Genomic DNA, 21,649 nt, shown 5'->3' on the forward strand with positions numbered 1-21,649 from the left:
CCTTTAGTGCCAAAATAACCATATCAATATTTTCTTCTACTCATTGTTGCAGGAGAAAAGTAGTGTTATGAAAGGTATTAGAAGGCTCTGTTTTAAGAGGTATTTTTGTCCATTCTAAAGCTATGAGGATAAAATGAGAAATGCTGAAAACTACAATACCAAAGATGATACAGGAAATATACTTCCTTTTCATGTTTATGATATATTGTTTTCCTTCTGGTTCTGTGTTCCATTAGGTTTGTGATAAAGGACATTTAGTGCAAAGACACAAACAATCAAATTCTGATGTGAAAGGTAATGTTCTGCTTGTACTCTCTCTAGCCAATTAATGCATTTATTCAACACTTTTGTGCCACAGCTTTGAGGTTACCACTGTGCTTGGTGCTAGGGACATTAAGTAGTATACTATTACCATTTCTTACCCCCAGGAGCTCATCTTTAATAGGGGGAGAAAAACAAGTAAATAAATGAAGTGCAGTGTTACAGGTGTAATGCCAGTAGTCTAGACAGGGCTCCAAGAAAGCGCAAAGAACAGAAGGTTGGAGTGAGTGGGCCATGTACTTGAGGGATCTCTCTGATATGAGAGATTTTTCCCCAAACAGAATATAGGGATTTTGTTTTAAAAACCATCTTGTTCCTCTCATTTCATAATTTAATAGAGGATGATCCCAGGAGGGAAATAAAATTATGGACCATTTACTTTTACTAGAATCTGCTAAGTTGGATACGAATTTGACTCTATTTGAGATGACCTAATTAAAAAAAAATATATATACACACACACACACACACACATACATGTGTATATATATCCATTTAGTTTATGATCTAGCAAGCTAACTGGAAATAGAAATGGAAATAAGAACCACACCAAGGAAAGGGGAAAATTCTATTATAACTAATGTGGTTAATTGATTTGAACTTTAAATTAACTACTCTTTCTCATAGTGATCCTCCAAGCAAATCACTTTTTTTTTTAATTTTTTTTTAATCTTTGTTTTTGAGAGAGAGAGAGAGTGTGTGTGAATGGAGGAGAGGGGCACACAGAGGGGGAGACACAGAATCCGAAGGAGGCTCCAGGCTCTGAGCTGTCAGCACAGAGCCAAACGCGGGGCTCGAACTCACGAACAATGAGATCATGACCTGAGCTGAAGTCGGATGCCCAACCAACTGCGCCACCCAGACGCCCCCCCAAGCAAATCACTTTTTATATATAATGTATTCCTCTGTTGAAAATTTAATATCAAAAATTAGAACTGAAAAGCACACTTTAGAATACTTACTTTAGATCTTTTTCTACATCTGTGCACATACTATTAATCACAGAATGTTCATGTTGTTTTGCAATCTACATTTTCATTTAAAATTCAAGTATATTATAAACTTCTTTACATGTTACTAAGTGGTGGCAAAGTATTCCATTGTATCTGTTAAACACTTTTGCTTACATTTTTTTCTGTTACAAACAATAACAAAGACCTTAAAACTCATCTTATTTATTTATACTAGATTCCTAGAAAGGAATTGCTGACCTAAAGAGTATGGACATTTTTTTATACTTTAACAATAAAAAGCAAAAATGTAACAAAAATTCATAATTTTTGAGAACTGTGCTAATTGAGCTAAGCTATTTACATTATCTTCTAGCCTTTTTGTTTAGAAAAAGATAAAAAATATGAAGTGTAAAAGACTCAAATTATTTTCATGCTACAAATGATCTTTTATCATCTTTTCTAGCTACAAACCCTGATGTATCAGATGACTGTATATTTGATTATTTCAGAAGACCATTCCCTAATCAAGGTTTAGGTGAGTAAAATAGGAATAGAGGCAGTAATGAATCTACATGTGAGCTTTTTAACCATGTGTGCCTGATCAAAATCTACATGTAAATAACTAGCTTATCTTCAAAATGGATAGCCAAGAAGCAATTCGCCTTCCCAGAAATTATGACCTCAAATTTTTATTTTTCTCTCAAGCCCAAGAAATTTGTAAGGGAAGCCAGTAGAAATTCATTATATGTCAATTTGATTCCTTGTAATTTTATCTGTTCAAAAAACAAAAAGAATATTCATCTCATTATCTAATCTCTTCATTCCCATCACATTGAATCCTAAAGAGAGAAACCTTGAGAGTCCTCTAGTTGTACCTATTCATTACAGTATCCAGCCTCATCCAACCTTTGAGTGAGGACACTTGGTGACAAGTAGTTTACCCAATTGTACAGTTCATTCTGTTGCCTGAGAGCTATAGCATTGAGAACATCCTTTTTCTGTTAAGCTAAAAACATGTGTCCCTATAAATTTCATCCACCTCTTTAATTACACAAAACGAAGAGTGAAGTAACCTTAAAGGTAAATATTTCTGATTTTCCCTGATTCTCCTTGAAAAATGCAGTGTCTCTTCCACATAGTAGATGTTAAGTATTTTTTTTAAGCAATCATTTATTTCCTTGAAACTTTCCTTCCATTTCTTTCAGACATCCATAATACAGCATGATTCAAGTCCTTTACCACATGTTTTTCTTTCCTGTCACTCTGTCACTGTTCAAGCTTGATTGAAACTGAACACAGCACTGTAGACGCCAGTTAATGAGTGTACAACAAATCATCACTTTCATTTGCTTCTTTCTACACCTTAGATTCCCATTAATGCAGTCTAAGGTTGCATCTGTTCTTTTGGAAACTAGCCTAAAACATTGATAAATTGCATTTATATACACTCAAACGTATAAAGTTTGCTGCTGCTCAGTGTTGTCTCCTCCATTTTCTACTTCTTCAATTGGCATTTTGATTCAATGTTTATTGAACCAAATTTATTTATTTATTGGGTCTTAAATTTATTCCTGTTAAATTAAATCATCTTAGATTTAGCCTTTCATGAACTCTCGATCTTAAGTGTGTCATGTCATTGTACTTGCTATATATATATATTAGTGTGTGCGTATACAGATGGACATACCTCTATATACATTTGACCTCTTGTCAGAGCTTGAAACTCTTGTATTTAACTCTCTCCTAAACATCTCCACAGAGATGTCCCACATATCCAAATTCAAATTCATCTAATTCCACACTAAATGCTTTTCCTCCTGTATTCTCTGTAACCTTGGTCACAGTATTAGATACAGAACCACCCGTTTTAACCTAGAAACATGACGGTCTTTTTTTTCCTTTCATTTCCATCCCTCGGATCCAGCCACTGAATCCAACTGATTTTACCTCATGATCTCTGTATCTCCTATTATGTCATCATTCTTTTCACTCATCACCTGTTTACAAAGAGATTTCTAATTGGCTTTCTTGCCACCAATATTGTCATCCTAATTCCGTCTTTCTTACTACCATAAAAGTGATCAAAAACACCAATCAGATTATGTAAAACTAGTATGTAAAGCCTTTCAGTAATACCAGTTTCCTAATAGTGGTTGAAGTTGGCACAGTCCTAAGACTTAAATTTTTTTTTGGCTTTTTTTTATAATATTTTTTAATTTTTTTTTTTTTTTTTTTTTTTTTTGAGACAGAGAGAGACAGAGCATGAATGGGGGAGGGTCACAGAGAGAGGGAGACACAGAATCCGAAGCAGGCTCCAGGCTCTGAGCTGTCAGCACAGAGCCCAACGCAGGGCTCGAACTCACAGACTGTGAGATCATGACCTGAGCCAAAGTTGGATGCCCAACCGACTGAGCCACCCAGGTGCCCCTAGGCTTTCTCTTTTTAATTTTTTTAAAGTGTATCTATCTATTTTGAGAGAGAGAGAGAGAGCACAAGTCGGGGAGGGGCAGCAAGAGAGAATCCCAAGCAGGCTCCGCACTGTCAGTGCAGAGCCCGATGTAGGGCTTGAACTCACAAACTGTGAGATCATGACCTGAGCCAAAGTCAGACGCTTCACTGCCTACACCATCGAGGCACCCATTTTTTTTTTAACTTTTAATTTCAAAATAATTTCAAGAATAGTATGAAGAACTATATCTACCTAACTATATTTCCCCAACCCATTTTTTGTAGACATGTTTATTCCTAAACAATTTCAATACATATTTTCCAAGAACAAGAACAGTGTCTTACATTAAAATCAAGAAATTCAATTTTGATACAATACTATTTTATATACTACAGTTAAATTTTGCCAAATGTAGCAGTAACATCCTTTAGAGCAAAAATTCTCCCTGATTCAGGATCACAAATTGCATTTAAAGGTCACATACCTTTATTCTCTTTCAGTTTGGAACAGCCACTCAGCTTTTCTTTCTCATTCATAGCCCTGGCATTTTTGAAGATCATGGGCCAGTTGTCTTATAGAATGTTTGGCTTTAAAATTTTAATGTACATGAGAATTACCTGGGGAGCTTATGGAAACCCCAGCTTCTGATTCTGAGCTGGTCTTTGTTGTCAGCCCCTGAATCTACATTTTTTATAAGGCACTTCAGATAATTCTGATGTTGGCAATTAGCAGACCATACATTGCGACTCACCACTTAGGAGACTATAAATGAGAGATGGCAAAAGGCCAAGTAGTTAGGACCTAGCCCATCCAACCCTTACTCATCCTGACTAGCTTTCTTTCTTTTGATGATGTTGTTAGTTCAAAAGAAAAAGATTTTTTTTTATTTTTTTACATTGATTTATTTTTGAGAAACAGAGTGAGACAAAGCGTGAGCAGGGGAGGGGCAGAGAGAGAAGGAGACAGAGAATCTGAAGCAGGCTCCAGGCTCTGAGCAAGTGGTTAGCACAGAGCCTAATGTGGGGCTCGAACTCACAAACTGTGAGGTCATGACCTGAGCTGAAGTCAGACGCTCAACCGACTGAGCCACCCAGGCGCCCCAAGAAAAAGATTTTCTGACAACCACTAGCTACCGCACAGAAACCAGATTCTATAACATAATGTACAAGAACTGCAACGAACTGGCTCCTGACTACCCCTCCAGTTTTACCCCTTGCCATTCTCTGCCTTTTACTTTAGACTTCAGCAAAGATAATCTTCTTGTAACCTCAAAATCAGTCTTACCTTTTTGCCTTTCCTCATGCCATCTTCTGTGCTTGAAACTTAATTCTCCCTCTCTTCAACTACATTAGCTACTCATCACTTAAGGAGTAAGTATCAAATTTTAGTAAGACTCATATACAGTTTATTACAATAAGAGTTAGATAAAGTCATAATGATTTGCACAAATTGCTCAGATTGTTCAGGAAAGAGGATCAGATCCAGCCTAGAAATCTCAGGGCATATTTTTTTGAAGAAATTGATACTTAAATTATGATGCAGTCTTAAGTGACAAGTTAGACATTTAGCAAGAACAGAGAGTACCTTCCTTGAATTCTTAAAAAAAAAAAAATTGTTGTCAGTGGTTTTGTGATCTTATGTGTAAAATTTTTCCTTACTTGAGATGTAATATGTCTGGGACTGGAAATAACCCATTCAAAGCCTTTTGACTTCTGTCATCTCTTACCAATATTTAGTCTCCTCTTTCTAGAGAAAAGAAAACTCTATTTGATAGAAAAGACAGAAGCAACTTAAGAGCTGAGGGATTCTGCTCTTTGTCATCACTCAGGATGATTATCATTAAAATAATCCCAGCAGATCAGATTTAAAAATTGTGATAGATTTTCATTCTGAATATAGCTAAGTAAAATTTACATCTTTTTTATAAGTTTTTTGAAGTTTACTTATTTTGAGAGAGAGAGAAAGTGAGCAGGGGAGAGGCAGAGAGAGAGGGATAGAGAAAGAGAATCCAAAGCAGGCTCCACGCTGTCAGCGCAGAGCCCAACGCAGGGCTCAAACCCATGAACCGTGAGATCATGACCTGAACCGAAATCAGGAGTCAGAGGCTAAATTGATTGAGCCACCCAGGCACCCAGATTAAAATTTACATCTTGTTGTCAATATTTATTTATATCTTTTTTAAAAATATTTTTATGTTATTTTTTATTTTTTAAAATTTGCATCCAAATTAGTCAGCATATAGTGAAACAAAGATTTCAGGAGTAGATTCCTTAGTGCCCCTTACCCATTTAGCCCATCCCCCCTCCCACAACCTCTCCAGCAACCCTTAGTTTATTCTCCATATTTTTGAGTCTCTTCTGTTTTGTCCCCCTCCCTGTTTTTATATTATTTTTGTTTCTCTTCCCTTATGTTCATCTGTTTTGTCTCTTCAAGTCCTCATATGAGTGAAGGCATATGATTTTTGTCTTTCTCTAATTTCATTTAGCATAATACCCTCCAGTTCCATCCATGTAGTTGCAAATGGCAAGATTTCATTCTTTCTGATTGCCAAGTAATACTCCATTGTATATATATATACCACATCTTATTTATCCATTCATCCATCGATGGACATTTGGGCTCTTTCCATACCTTGGCTATTGTTGATAGTGCTGCTATAAACATGGGGGTGCATGTGTCCCTTCAAAACAGCACACCTAATCCTGTGGATAAATGCCTAGTAGAGCAATTACTGGGTCATAGGGTAGTTCTATTGTTAGTTTTTTGAGGAACCTCCATACTGTTTTCCAGAGTGGCTGCACCAGCTTGCATTCCCACCAACAATGCAAAAGAGATCCTCTTTCTCTGCATCCTCACCAACATCTATTGTTGCCTGAGTTGTTAAAGTTAGCCGTTCTGACAGGGGTGAGGTGGTATCTCATTGTGGTTTTGATTTGTATTTCCCTGATGATGAGTGATGTTGAGCATTTTTTCATGGGTCGGTTGGCCATCTGGATGTCTTTCTTGGAGAAGTGTCTATTCATGTCTTTTGTCCATTTCTTCACTGGATTATTTTTTTGGGTGTTGAGTTTGATAAGTTCCTTATAGATTTTACATTTATCTGATATGTCCTTTGCAAATATCTTCTCTCATTTTAGTTTTGCTGATTGTTTCCTTTGCTGTACAAGAAGCTTTTTATTTTGATGAGATCCCAGTAGTTCATTTTTGCTTTTGTTTCCCTTGCCTCCGGAGATGTGTTGAGTAAGAAGTTGCTGCAGCCAAGATCAAAGAGGTTTTTGCCTGCTTTCTCCTCAAGGATTTTGATGGCTTCCTGTCTTACATTTAGGTCTTTCATCCATTTTGAATTTATTTTTGTATATGGTGTAAGAAAGTGGTCCAGGTTCATTCTTCTGCATGTCGCTGTCCCAGCACCACTTGCTGAAGAGACTATCTTTATTCCATTGGATGTTCTTTCCTGCTTTGTCAAAGATGAGTTGGCCATACGTTTGTGGGTCCATTTCTGGGTTCTCTATTCTGTTCCATTGATCTGAATGTTTATTCTTGTGCCAAATATTTATTCATATCTTAACTCACTTGATATTTTAACCTTCCTAACAGTATTCCTCTATGTCTCAGACACTCTCTTATAATCAGTCTTTGGTAAAAAATCTCCTTTCCATCTTTGTTCATGTTTTTTTAAGGATCTGATGGCTATCTGCTTCCCAGAAGTGTCAAGTTATACTAGTCAAAGATTGTACTAGATACTAGGATACAATGGGAAATATAGTCTGTTCTCAAGAAGCAGAAAGTGACAAACAGGTAAAGAGACAGCAGAAATATAATGGAATAAATGCTACTTGCTGTGTTACAGGATTACATAGGAGTTGTTTGAGGACAGGGGTGTATGAGACAAAGTTTCTCAAGAAGGCAATTGTTAGGATTCCAGGGGCCAAATATATAATCATTTTTCTTTACCAAGATCTGAATCTATTAAGAATTAAGACAAAATACTAGCAAATTGAATCCCACAACATATTAAAAGGATTATGCACAATGACCAAATAGAATTTATCCCAGAAAGGCAAGATTGTTTTAACATATGAAAATAATGTAGACTTCCAGGGAAGATAGTGGAGTAGGAGGACCCTCTGATCACCTCATCTCATGGATATAACTAGGTAACACCCACATCAGTGTAAATAACCTAGAAAACAACCCAAAGATTCGCAGAACAGACACTCCATAGCTAAGTGTAGAGAAGAGGACATATCAAAGAGGATAGGAAAGGCAGAGACAAGGTCAGGAGCTAAATAGACAGGTGGGACTGTGCTGTAGGGAGGAATGCCATGAATGTGGAAAGGAGAGAGTACCAGACCCTCACACCAAGCACCCCAGGCCTGGAGAAGCTGCAAAAAAACAAGAGGGGCATAATTTTGCAAGTTCTTATAATCAGCAGAGCTTAATCCCTGGAACTTTAAAAATCAGTTGACTCAACTCTGGCAGAGCCAGGAGGGCAATAGGAAACTCAGTCCACACCCTGAAAGAGACAGCACAAGAGCCTCACTGAGATACAGCATAAAAGTAGCAGTTTGAAAAACGCATGGGGTATACAGGAGGGAGATTTATTTATTCATCTCAGAGCATGTGCTAGAGGGGCAGAGATCTTTGGGAGACTTCTCCGAGAATAAAAGAGTTGGTGGGTGCCATTTCCTTTCCCCACCTCCCAGCCTAGACACATGAACACCTGTGGGAAACAGTATAGTGCCAACACTCACTACAGAACTTGCTAATGGTGTGCACCACCCCCACATCCTCCTCCAAACACAGCCCTCTAACTGGACATTAGCTCTAGATTGTCTCCCACAGCAGACCTGCACAAACCTTGCTAACACCACATGAACTGCCCCTGCATTCTCCTCCAATACAGTATTGACAGGAACCCACCTAAAGCAGTGCTACCAGCCTGAAAGGATACATGCAGTCATGACAGAGACCAGCACCACTCCAAAGTGACCCCTACCCAGGGGAGACTGGAAAATAAGCACATACACCAGTCCAACTGCGGCCCTAGCCATGGGCTAGGGGCAGACATGTAGTCTAACAACAAGGGCCCATCCACCAGCCAAAGCTTCTCAGAGGACAACACAGAGAAAATGCCCAGCAGTTTGGTACTACAGTATCTCTGGCAGTTGCCTTGTCTGACTCCAACTCAAGCCCAAGGCAGCCTCGACTGGCACACCAGAAACACGGGGACGAAACTCTACCCACAACAGGCAAAGAGAGCCAAAGCAGATGACTAGACTGGAGGCAGAAGTGGCTCAACCACAACAGTAGGGTGCACAAATAGATACCCCTCAAGCACCAGGTTCTGGTGAACGAGGGACACTGCACTGTAGGGCACTACAGAGCCCCTTCTTCATAGGCCACTACTTTTAAGAGCAGGAGATGCAGCTGACTCCTAACACGTAGAAATAGGCTCAGAGAAATATGTTCCAAATGAAAGCACAGGGCAAAATCACAGCAAGAGAGCTAAACAAAATGGAGGTAGGTAAATGCCTGATAGAGAACTTAAAGTAATGGTCACAAAGATACTCACTGGGCTTGTGAAAAACATGGAGGGACCTCAGTGATACCCTCAACAAAGAGATGGAAAACCAACCAGAGATGAAGAACTCAGCTGAAATTAAAAATACACTAGTTGGAATAAATAGACTAGAGGAAGCAGAAGAATGGATCAGAGACCTGCAGAACAGAATAATGGAAAGCAATCAAGCTGAACAAGAGAGAGAAACATAATCGAAATTGAAATTAGACTAAAAGAACTCAATGACACCATCAAGGATGATAACATTTACATTAATAGGGAATCCCAAAAGGAGAAGAGAGAGAAATGGGAACAGAAAATGTATTTGAAGAAATAGCTGAAAAGTTCCTGAATCTGGGGAAGGAAACAGAAATCCAGGTACAGGAGGCACAAAAGACCCCAACAAAATCAACCCAAGGAGGTCCACACCAAGATATATAGTAATTAAAATGGCAAAAAGTAATGATAACAAGAGAATTTTAAAAGCAACAAGAGAAAAGAAAACAGTTACATACAAAGGAAGCCCCATAAGGTTATCAACTGATTTTTCAGCAGACACTTTGAAGGCCAGAAGAGAGCAGCATAATATATTCAAGTGCTGAAAGATAAAAATAATATTCTAGCAGTCAGTTATACTTTACCCAGCAAGGCTATCATCCATAATGGAGAGATAAAGAGTTTCCCAGACAAATAAAAGTTAAACGAATACATGACCACAAAACCAGCCTTGAAGAGATATTAAAAGGGAGTCTTTGAGGGGAAGGAAAGACCATAAAGCAGGCGTGAGAAAAGTAGGAAATACAAAAGCAATAAAATTAAGTATATAAAAGTCAGTCAAGGACTTCACTAAATAAATGTAAAATATGATACCATATGTCTAAAATGGGGGGAGAGGAGTAAAGAATGGGTTCAAAATTAAGCAACCATCAATTTAATATAGGCTGTTATATACATAAGATTTACATACAAAACTAATGGTAACCACAAATAAAAAATCAGTAAGAGATAGGCAAAAAAAAAAAAAAAGGAAGAAAACAGAATCCAGGTATATTACTAAAGAAAGCTAGCAAACCATCAGGGAAGAGAAGAAAGGAACAAAGAAGAACTACAGAATCAACCATAAAACAAGTAACAAAATAGCATCAATTATTACTTTGAATGTAAATGCTCCAAGGGTAAAAGAATGGACGAAAAAGCAAGACCCATCTGTATGCTGCCTACAAGAGACTTGTTTCAGACCTAAAGACACATGCACATTGAAAGTGAAGGAATGAGAAAACATTTATCATGTAAATTTAAGTGAAGAAAGCTAAGATAGCAATACATATATCAGAAGAAAATAGACTTTAAAACAAAGATTGTAACAAGAGTCAAAGAAGGACACTATGTAATCATCAAAGGGAAAATCCAGCAAGAAGATATAACAACTATGGGTATTTAGCACCTAAATACATAAAGCTGCTGGTAACAAAGTAATAAATAGTAATACAATAATAGTAGGGGACCTGAACACCCAATTTATATCAGTGGTAGATCATCCAAACAGAAAATCAACAAAAACACAGTGGCTTTGAATGACACATTGGCCCAGATGGATCTAACAGATATATTCAGAACATCCCATTCTAAAACAACAGAATACATGTTCTTTTGAGTGTACGTGGAACATTCTCCAAAATAGATCACATATTGGGCCACAAAACAAATCTCAACAAATTAAAAAGATTAAAGTCATACCATGCATTTTTTCCAACCACAATGCTATGAAACTAGAAAGCACCCTCAAGAAAAAAATCTGGAAAGAACACAAATACATGGAACTTAAATAACATGCTACTAAACAATGAATGGGTCAGCCAAGAAATCAAAAAGGAAATCAAAAAAATATATGGATACAGGGGCATCTGAATGGCTTGGTCGGTTAAACGTCCAGTCCTTGATTTCAGATCAGGTTGTGGGGTCGAGCCCTGCATGAGACTTCATGCTGAGCAGGAAGCCTGCTTGGGATTCTCTCTCTCTGCCTCTGCCCCTCTCCCAGCCTGCTCACTCACTCTCCCTCTCTAAAATAAAAAAAAAAAAATTTTTTTTTTCTAATTATATGGAGATAAATGAATATGAAAACACAATTTTCCAAAATTTTTGGGATTCAGCAAAAGCTGTTGTAAGAGAGAAGTTTATAGCAATATAGGCCTACCTCAAGAAGCAAGAAAAATCTCACATAAATAATCTAACCTTACATCTAAAGGAACTAGAAATAACAAAACCAAACCCAAAACCAGTAGAAGGAAAGATTAATAATAAACATTAGAGAAGAAATAGAATCTAACATAACAGAATAGATCAGTGTAACCAGGAGCTGGTTCTTTGAGATCAACAAAATTGAGAATACTTTAGCCAGTATTTTCATCAAAAGAGAGAGGACTCAAACAAAATCAGAAATGAAAGAGGAGAAATAACAACTTATACTTCAGAAATACAAAGCATTATAAGACAATATAATGAAAAATTATATGCCCACCAATTGAACAACCTAGAAGAGATACATCAATTCCTAGAAACCTATAATTTCCCAAAACTGAATCGGGAAGAAATAGAAAATTTGAACAGATTGATTATAAGCAGTGAAATTGAATCAGTAATCAAAAGACTCCCAACAAATTCCAGGACCAGATGGTTTCACAGGTAAATTCTACCAAACATTTAAAGAAGAGTTAGTACTGACTCATCTCAAACTATTCAAAAAAAAAAAAAAAAAAAAAATAGAAAGGAAGGAAAGCTTCCAAATGCGTTCTATGCAGCCAGTGTTAAACTGATACCAAAACCAAGTAAATGCACTACAAAAGAAGAGAATTACAGGCCAATATGTCTAATAAACACACATGCAGAAATCCTCGATAAAATACTGGCAAGCCAAATCCAACAATACATTTAAAAAATCATTCACCACAGTCAAGTGAGATTTATTCCTGGAATGCAAGGGTGGTTCAGTTTTCACAGATTAATCAATGTGATACATAAATAAGGGAAAGGATAAAAACTATATGATCATTTCAATAGATGCAGAAATATCATTTGACAAAGCACAACATCCATTCATGATAAAAGACCTCAACAAAGTAGGTTTAGAGGGAACATACTTCAACATAATAAAGGTCATATATTTAAAAACCCACAGCTAACATCATACTCAATGTTTAAAAACTGAGAGCTTTTCCCCTAAGGTCAGGAACAAGACAAGGACATCCACTTCACCACTTTTATTCAACATAGTACTGGCAGTCCTAGCCACAACAGTCAGACAACAAAAAGAAATAAAAGCATCCAAATTTATAAGGAAGAAGTAGGCTTTCATCATTTGCAGATGACATATTACTATACATAGAAAACCCTCAAGACTCCACAAAAGAACTACTAAAACTGATTAATGAATTCAATAAGGCCACAGGATACAAAATCAATACACAGAAATTTGTTGCCTTTCTACACACTAATAATGAAGCAACAGAAATTAAAACAATCCCATTTACAATTTCACCAAAAATAATAAAATATCTAGGAATAAACATAATTGAGGTGAAAGACCTGTACTCTGAAAACTATAAAACACTGATGAAAAAAACTGAAGATGACACAAATGGAAAGATACTCCATGATCATGGACTGGGAGGACAAATATGGTTAAAATGTCTATACTACACAAAGCAATCCACAGACTTAATACAATCCCTATCAAAATACTAACAGCATTTTTTTTATAGAACTAGAGCAAGTAACACCAAAATTTGTGTGGAACCACAAAAGACCCTGAAAAGCCAAAGCAATCTTGAAAAAGAAGAACAAAAGTAAAGGTATCACAATTCCAGATTTCAAGATATACTACAAGGCTATAGTAATAAAACAGTATGACTGGCACAAGGATAAACACATAAATCAATAGAACAGAATAGAGAACGCTGAAATAAACCCTCAAATATTTGGGCAATTTATCTTCAACAAAGGAGGTAAGAATATGCAATGAGAAAAAGGCAGTCTCTTCAACCAATGGTTCTGGGAAAACTGGATAGCTGCATGCAAAAGAATGAAACCGTACCACTTTCTTACACCATACAGAAAAATAACCTCTAAATGGATTAAGGACTTAAACGTGAAAACTGAAACCATAAAAATTCTAAACTAAGAGAGCATAAAAAGTCTACACTAAGAAAACATGTGAGAACCGAAACCATAAAAAGTCTACACTAAGAAAACATAGACTTAAATGTGAGAACTGAAACCATAAAAAGTCTACATTATGAAAGTCTACACCAAGAAAGACATTGGCCATGGCAATATTTTTCTAGATATGTCTCCCGAGGCAAGGGAAACAAAAGCAAAAATAAACTATTAAGACATCAAAATAAAAAGCTTTTGCACAGCAAAGGAAACAATCCACAAAACTAAAAGATAACCTTCTGAATGGGAGAAGGTATTTGCAAGTGGCATATCCAATAAGAGGTTAGTATCCAAAATATATAAAGTATAAAGAACTGATACAACTCAACCCACAAAACAAATATTCAATTAAAAAATGGGTAGAAGACATGAACAGACATTTCTCCAACAAAGACATATAGATGGCCAACAGACACATGAAAAGATGCTCAATATCACTCATCATCAGGAAAATGCAAGTCAAAACCACAGTGAGCTATCCCGTCATATGTCAGAATGGCTAAAATCAACAATATGAGAAACAACAGGTATTGGCAAGGATGTGGAGAAAGGGGAACCCTTGTGCACTGCTGGTGGGAATGCAAACCAGTGCAGCCACTGTGGAAAACAGTATGGAGATTCAAAAATGAAAACCAGAATTACCATATGCTCCAGTAATTCCACTACTGGGTATTTACCCAAAGAATATGAAAACAGTAATTCAAAAAGATCTATGCAGCACCCCTATGTTTATTGAAGCATTATTTTTAATTGGCAAGATATGGAAGCAACCCAAACATCCATCAACAGATGAATGGATAAAGAAGGTGTGTGTGTGTGTGTGTGTGTGTGTGTGTGTGTGTGTGTGGCAAATCTTGCCATTTGCAACAACATGGATGGAGATGGAGAGTATAAGTGAAATAAGTCAGAGAAAGACAAATACTATATGATTTCACTAATATGTTCAACCTAAGAAACAAATGAACAAAGAAAAGATTTAAAAAAAACAGATTCTTAAATATAAAGAACCGATGGTTATAGAATGGAGGGGGGATGGGCGATATAAGTAAAAGGGATTAAGATTACACTTATGAGGAGCACTTAGTAATGTATAGAATTGTTGAATTACTATTGTACACATGATACTAATATAACACTGTAGGTTAATTATACTGGACTTAAATACAATTTTTAAAAAGACAACTATGATTAATGTTAAGAGCTCTAATGGGAAAAGTAACCAATATGTAAGAATAGATGGGCAATATAAGCAAAGATCTGGAAGCATTTAAGGAAGAATCTAAATGAAATGCTAAAAACAAAAAACACTAACAAAAATGAAAAATGCCTTTGATGGCCTCATCAGTAGTGGACTGGAAGTGGTCAAGGAAAGAATCAGTGAGCTTGAAGATAGGTAAGACCAACTCCCCAAACTGAAATGCTAAGAGGAACATGGAAGGGGAAAACAAAGAATATCAAAGGTCAGTGGGACAATTTTAAAAGATGTAAAGTACACATAATTGGAATACCAGGAGGAGAGGAAAAAGAACAGGAGCACAGAAAACATAAATATTTGTATTGTTAATGTGTTGTCAAAATATAAACTATACTTTGCTCATGCATCTGCATGCTTAGCAGTTAAAAGGTAAAATTTGGCAACTTTCATTCCATCTATAAACTTTTACTAAAGAAAATGAAAAGATCTTACCTTCTAAAATATCTTGCACACCTTATACTAGAAAATAGTGTGATTTTCTATCCTGTGATATTGAGTCTTTCATAATGAAAGTTTTGGGTCACTTTTTAATTTCCTCAAAACTTTCAGAAACAACGAGATTTTTTAACTTTATAGAATGCAAGAAGATAGCCTCCTTGTACCTGTGCCTACAAGATGTCTATCATGGTTGTCAAATATCAAAACACTGGTCTGCCAATAAACCACATTTTTGACATGTGGGAGAAGAATGTCCTCTAATTTGGAAGTAGTTTGAATGTGAGAATATAGGAAAGCACTACAGTAAAATAATTTACATTCTGTTTTCTCTCAAACTGTTTGATGATCTTTATAGAAGTACCAAGGACTGTAGAAAAGGATTCACTACGCCTGAGCTATTTGGTATTGTGTGTAGATTGTGACAAAAACTCAAACAGTTGGGGGGGGAAATGACATTTGGGGGGAAAGAAGACTGACTCAAAACTCAAAGGTGTCACCAGAAGGGGCAGCCAAATGAAACAGCCATGAAAACTAATTTATTTGAAATCCACCTTAGTTTAAGTTCAGATTACCCCTGTGCTTTAAAAACATTTACGGGGTGCCTGGGTGGCTCAGTCGGTTAAGTGTCCGACTTCAGCCCGGGTCACGATCTCACGGTCCATGAGTTCGAGCCCCGCGTCAGGCTCTGGGCTGATGGCTCAGAGCCTGGAGCCTGCTTCCGATTCTGTGTCTCCCTCTCTCTCTGCCCCTCCCCCATTCATGCTCTGTCTCTGTCTCAAAAATAAATAAACATTAAAAAAAATTTTTTTTAAATAAAAATAAAAACATTTTCCCTGCAGGTGCCTGGGTGGCTCACTCAGTTAGACATTCAATCTTGATTTTGGCTCAGGTCATGATCTCATGGTTCATGGAATCAAGCCCCAAGTCAGACTCTGCACTGAGAGCACGGAGCCTGCTTGGGATTCTCTCTCTCCACCTCTCTCTGCCCCTCCCCTAGTTTCTGCCCCCCCCTCCCAAAATAAATATCAAATTCAACACCCAAAAAACTAATAATCCAGTGAAGAAATGGGCAAAAGACATGAACACTTTTCCAAAGAAGACATCCAGATGGCTAACAGACACATGAAAAGATGCTCAACATCACTCATCATCAGGGAAATACAAATCAAAACCACAATGAGATACCACCTCACACCTATCAGAATGGCTAAAATTAGTAACTCAGGAATCAACAGATGTTGGTGAGGATGCAGAGAAAGGGGAACACTTTTGCCCTGCTGGTTGGAATGCAAACTGGTGCAGCCACTCTGGAAAACAGTATGGAGGTTCCTCAAAAAATTAAAAATAGAACTACCCTACGACCCAGCAATTGCACTACCAGGTATACAAGGATACAAAAGTTCTGATTCAAAGGGGCACATGCACCCTAATGTTTGTAGCAGCACTATCAACAATAGTTAAATTATGAAAAGAGTCCAAATGTCCATCAACTGATGAATGGATAAAGAAGATGTGGAATATACTTACAATGGAATATTACTCAGCGATCAAAAAGAATGAAATCTTGCCATTTGCAACAACATGGATGGAACTAGAGGGTATTATGCTAAGCAAAGTAAGTCAGAGAAAGATAAGTATATGATTTTACTCATGGAAATAAAACAGATGAACATAGGGGAAGGGAAGGAAAAATAAGATAAAAACAGAGAGGGAGGCAAACCATAAGAGACTCAAATACAGAGAATAAAGTGAGGGTTGCTGATGGGGAGAGGAGTGGAGGGATAGACTAAATGGGTGATGGGCATTTGAGGGCACTTGTTGGGATGAGCACTGGGTGTTATATGTAAGTGATGAATACTAAATTCTACTCCTGAAATCATTATTACACTATATGTTAACTAACTTGAATTTAAATAAAATTTTAAAAAATGTTTAAGTAAAATTAAAAAAAAAAAAACACAGTACACATTTTCCCCAAGTTTAACTTATGGTGACATCCAGTGTGCTTCAGTGTCTAACAACAATGAACAATCCAGACATGCAGAACCTACATGATGAATTTAAAGATGCAAACGGCCTGAATGCCAAAAAGCTAGTCTACTAGATAATAAGTGGATGGACATTTTTGAAGGGCTGGAAACTAATTCTTTACAGGTTGAAAAACCTGCTGTTGCTAGTAAGTAAAATCGTATTCCATGTTCAAACTCCTCTGTTGACGGGATTATCTAATTTGATGTCATTGCACTGGACTGCCACCAGGGACCAGTGTAAAGTGGGCTTGATAAGAGACCTGCAAGTGAGAGAGAACTTGACTTTGAATGTGTTCAGTGTTACCACTACACAGAAGAAAAGAGGGATGTCCTAAAGGCTGCAGGGAGTTCAGAGAGTATTATCAGAAAAGGAAATACAAAATGCAAAAATACTCTATTTTATCATGGGACATAACCATATCATTGTTAATTTTTATTAAATATAGGAAATATCTATTAGCCTCATTATATTTACCTTCAACTTTTAAAAGTCAATATTTATGTGTCTTAAGAATAGACAATAGGGGCGCCTGGGTGGCGCAGTCGGTTAAGCGTCCGACTTCAGCCAGGTCACGATCTCACGGTCCGTGAGTTTGAGCCCCGCGTCAGGCTCTGGGCTGATGGCTCGGAGCCTGGAGCCTGTTTCCGATTCTGTGTCTCCCTCTCTCTCTGCCCCTCCCCCGTTCATGCTCTGTCTCTCTCTGTCCCAAAAATAAATTAAAAAACGTTGAAAAAAAAAAATTTTTTAAAATAAAAAATAAATAAATAAATAAATAAAATTAAAAAAAAGAATAGACAATAATATGGCTTATAAAATTTAAATATCCAACAAGGAGCTAAAATCTGTATCAGAAACAAAGATATTAATATATTGTTATCACACATACTATTTGTTTAATTTCTTCTATAAATTACTAATTGCCACTGTTAACTGCTCCAATTGTTTTTGCTTCATAGTGTTTATATATCAGAAAAGGAAATATAGACTGTTATATTAATTTTAAATACCTATTTTATATTTTACTGTTAAAATCATAATATATGTGATGTATAGCTACCTATTACATACTATACTTTTTTGGGGGGCGGGGGGAGGGTCTGGGATGGCTGTGTCCTAGGTTGGCTGTCTACTATACATGTAGACAAACATCCTTCATAGATGTTTATATAAATATAAATATATATATTCAATTCTGAATTGTTTGACAATTATTGGATAGGTATTTCTACTGTCTACTGTTCTCTTGAAAGAGTTTAAAGGCTTCTAGGGGAAATATGTACAGGTATACTTCATGTCTGGATGAAACAATGGCAGATTAATTGAAAATAAGCTCATTTAAGCTAGCCATTAAATGTATGAATGAGGTAATTGTCAAGAAGTAAAAACAAGTTTTGTTAATCTCTAAAAAAATCTCCATTTATGGGGCCCCTGGGTGGCTCGGTTGGTGAAGCATCTGACTTCGGCTCAGGTCACGATCTCGCAATCCGTGAATTCAAGTCCCGCGTCCGGCTCTGCGCTGACAGCTCAGAGCCTGGAGCCTGCTTCAGATTCTATGTCTCCCTCTCTCTCTGCACGTCCCCCACTCACGCTCTGTCTCTCTCTGTCTCTCAAAGATGAATAAATGTTAAAAAAAAAATTTTTTTTAAATCTCCATTTAGAAATTTTATGGTATACTCTCTTTTTTAGTGAAAATACCCGCACGAGCTCCTTCTTGGCTTCTAAAAAGATATGTGAGGTAGGAGAACTATACTTGATTTCTTCCACCTGACTACATTCCTCCTTTCCCTCTGGCTTATGTGATTTTGATTTTGAGTTAAAGCAACAGGTAAAAGTAACTTTTTTATAACAATTGCTAATTGAAGTCTCCTTATATTCTCCATAGTATCTGTGACTAGGCCAGTGTTGTACGTAGCAGTGTTTACATGATGCATTTTGAAGCGTTGTGAGATTTCAGTATTCCCAAACTGTCCCCATTGGATGCCTTAAAATCTACAATTAGACATTTATTTCTCTGCATTTATCATTGCATTATCTGAGTTTCTCTTTTTGAAAAGAAACATTTCTGGCATAAGGTAATTATTTAACAGTTTACAATGGATGACTATCAAATGTATTACTATCTGTAATAGCAGTTGGAGCACTGGCCACCTATTTTTTGATACTCGTACCTAAAACACATATAATACTAGCACCAAAAAACTGGAAAAAGAATAGATAGTGAATTCAGGGATAACAGATAAACTGTGCAGTTTTGTCTAAGCCAGGAATACTTATATCACCATTCCCCTTGGCAAGTTAGAAACAGTGACATGAACAACCATCTAAGCAGTGGAAGAGTAAGTATCTGAGGATCGACTGAATTTATCCAACAGAGGAAACATGGTCTGTACTTTCTTCCTTCCTCAACCCTTCTAAGAACTTGGTTTCTACTTAGCATAATGGGTTCTGTAGAAATATGTAGGCTCTCCTGCCCCAAAAACTTATAAAATTAGGTAAGATACCATCTTTAGGCATACCTGTACTTGGATCTAGAATTGATCAAACTAAAACAATTTTTAAAAATATATTAGTTATCATATCTATGGAAAGCAATCAAATGATATATCAAAATAGGAGAAAGTAAAGTGTTCGAGTTACAGGATGTGAATTCTAGACCTGCCCCTCCCTCTTATTAGCTACATGATCTTAAGAAAATAGTTTAACCATCCTGATTCCCTAATATTCCCTCTCTGATATAAGATAGGGATAACATTGGCCATCCTGCCTATATCATAGGACTGGTAAGATCTCCAAGTCAGGTAATAGCTGTAAGAATCCTTTACATACTCTGAGGTGTAATATACATTACATTACTCTTGATTAGATAGCTCGTGGTTGACATTGAAATCTGAGTACCCAATTTCTTTCAGCTCCCAAAATAAGATTCACAGGCTCAGCAAAGACCAACAAAGACAATTGGTAGAAACTGGTGAGAAGTCAATCCAGGAAATAATTCAGCCCAAGAGCACTGATTTGTATGGAAACTGTTTCAAAGTGACATCCTTCAAGTGTCCTATGAGCACACAAATTCCCAGTTGGACTGAGAAGACAAGGATCCCAAGAGGAGGTGTTTTGGGTTTTTTCTTATTGTTTCAGATTTTAATAAATACCAAGGTTGTTTTCACTGTATCATTAATAAATCCTATGAAGTTTGGATTATGAGAACTGCCTTTATAAACAGAGAGGATTAATAGCCATTTTATTCCTGATTCTGAAAAATATTTGCTTAATTTCTATATGAGTCTATTACAGAAAAAAATTATTTCAGTTTAATATAGCTTTGAAAAAAAACCTAATTGCCTTATTCCCAATACCCCCTTGTTATTGGTGTCCTTTCCATACTATAGAATAAAAAAGTAATGAACTGATACACATGACATGAATGAATCTCAGAATCATTGTGTTAAGTACAAGAAGACAGATACAGAAAAGTAAATGCTATATGAAATCTCATGTATATGAAATGCAAAGTAACTCACAGAGACAAAAAAAAAAAAAAAACAAAAACAGATAAGGGTTTCCTGGAGGAAGAAGGGATAGAGAAGGAGATGAAGGCAAGAATGGACTGGAAAGGAACACAAGGAATCTTTTAGGGTTATTTTCTAGGTCTTGATTGTGGTGATGGGTTTCACAGTTGTTTACAACTGTTGAACTACCAGGGTTTTAGTTTCCAGGGCAACAAGCTGGGTAGAGTTATCCTCTGCTGAGATGGCAAAGACTGAGGGCAGAGCAGCAATTCAGTTTAGACTTGGTTTTGAAATGCCTTTCAGACACTGAAATACAGGTACTAACTAAGCAGTTGGATAGGAGTCGAGTTCAGGGAAGAGGTCTGGGCTAGATGTACATTTGGGAATTTTCAGATAAAGATAGTACTTTAGGGTGTGAACCTAGACAAGACTTCTAAATGAGTACAGATAATAGAAGAGGGTTAAGGAGCAAATCCTTAAGAATTCCAGTACTGATCAGAAAAAGAAAAGAACCAACAAAAGAAGCATAAGGAGCACCTTGTGGGCTAGGAGGAAAACCAAGAGGATGTGTTGTGCTGGAAGCTAAGTAAGAAAGTGTATCAAAGAGGAGGCAATAATCAACTCAGTCTGATGCTTCTGATAAATGAAGTGGATTTACTTTTGGGTTTTACAACATGGAAGTATTATTCAGGATCTTGATCAGAGAAATTCCAGTAGAATGACAGAAGCACAAATCTAATTAAAGTATATTTTAAAATAGGAGAGAGAGTGGAGACAGGTAGTCTTCATGGAATTTTGTTGAAAAAGGGAGGTTTTTTTTCAGTGCCCCCCCTCCACAGCTACTAAAAATTATGTTTTTCAGCCTCATTCAGCCTTTCCTGAGCTGAGCTGAGAGTCTCATCACTTACTGATTACATTATC

General features: G+C 36.7%; 1 protein-coding gene and 1 long non-coding RNA gene across 7 annotated transcripts in view; one reads left to right on the plus strand and one right to left on the minus strand.

The window, feature by feature from the left end:
* Positions 1-21,649, plus strand: part of AGBL3 (AGBL carboxypeptidase 3) — a 72,789-nt gene that overhangs the window by 43,090 nt on the left and 8,050 nt on the right. For 4 of the 6 annotated variants that reach the window (XM_049641885.1, XM_049641886.1, XM_049641884.1 and 1 more), the window contains 4 exons: positions 237-294; positions 1,738-1,809; positions 18,909-18,957; positions 20,132-20,328. In XM_049641885.1, coding sequence (XP_049497842.1) covers positions 237-294; positions 1,738-1,809; positions 18,909-18,957; positions 20,132-20,328 — 376 coding nt within the window. Of the gene's footprint in view, positions 1-236; positions 295-1,737; positions 1,810-18,908; positions 18,958-20,131; positions 20,329-21,649 lie in introns of those variants that run through there. The other 2 variants (XM_049641889.1, XM_049641888.1) reach the window with 2 other exon arrangements.
* Positions 1-21,649, minus strand: part of LOC125930163 (uncharacterized) — a 76,431-nt gene that overhangs the window by 28,443 nt on the left and 26,339 nt on the right. The window lies entirely within an intron of this gene.

The sequence above is a fragment of the Panthera uncia genome, chromosome A2 (genome assembly GCF_023721935.1).
Source record: "Panthera uncia isolate 11264 chromosome A2, Puncia_PCG_1.0, whole genome shotgun sequence".
Lineage (NCBI taxonomy): Eukaryota > Metazoa > Chordata > Mammalia > Carnivora > Felidae > Panthera > Panthera uncia.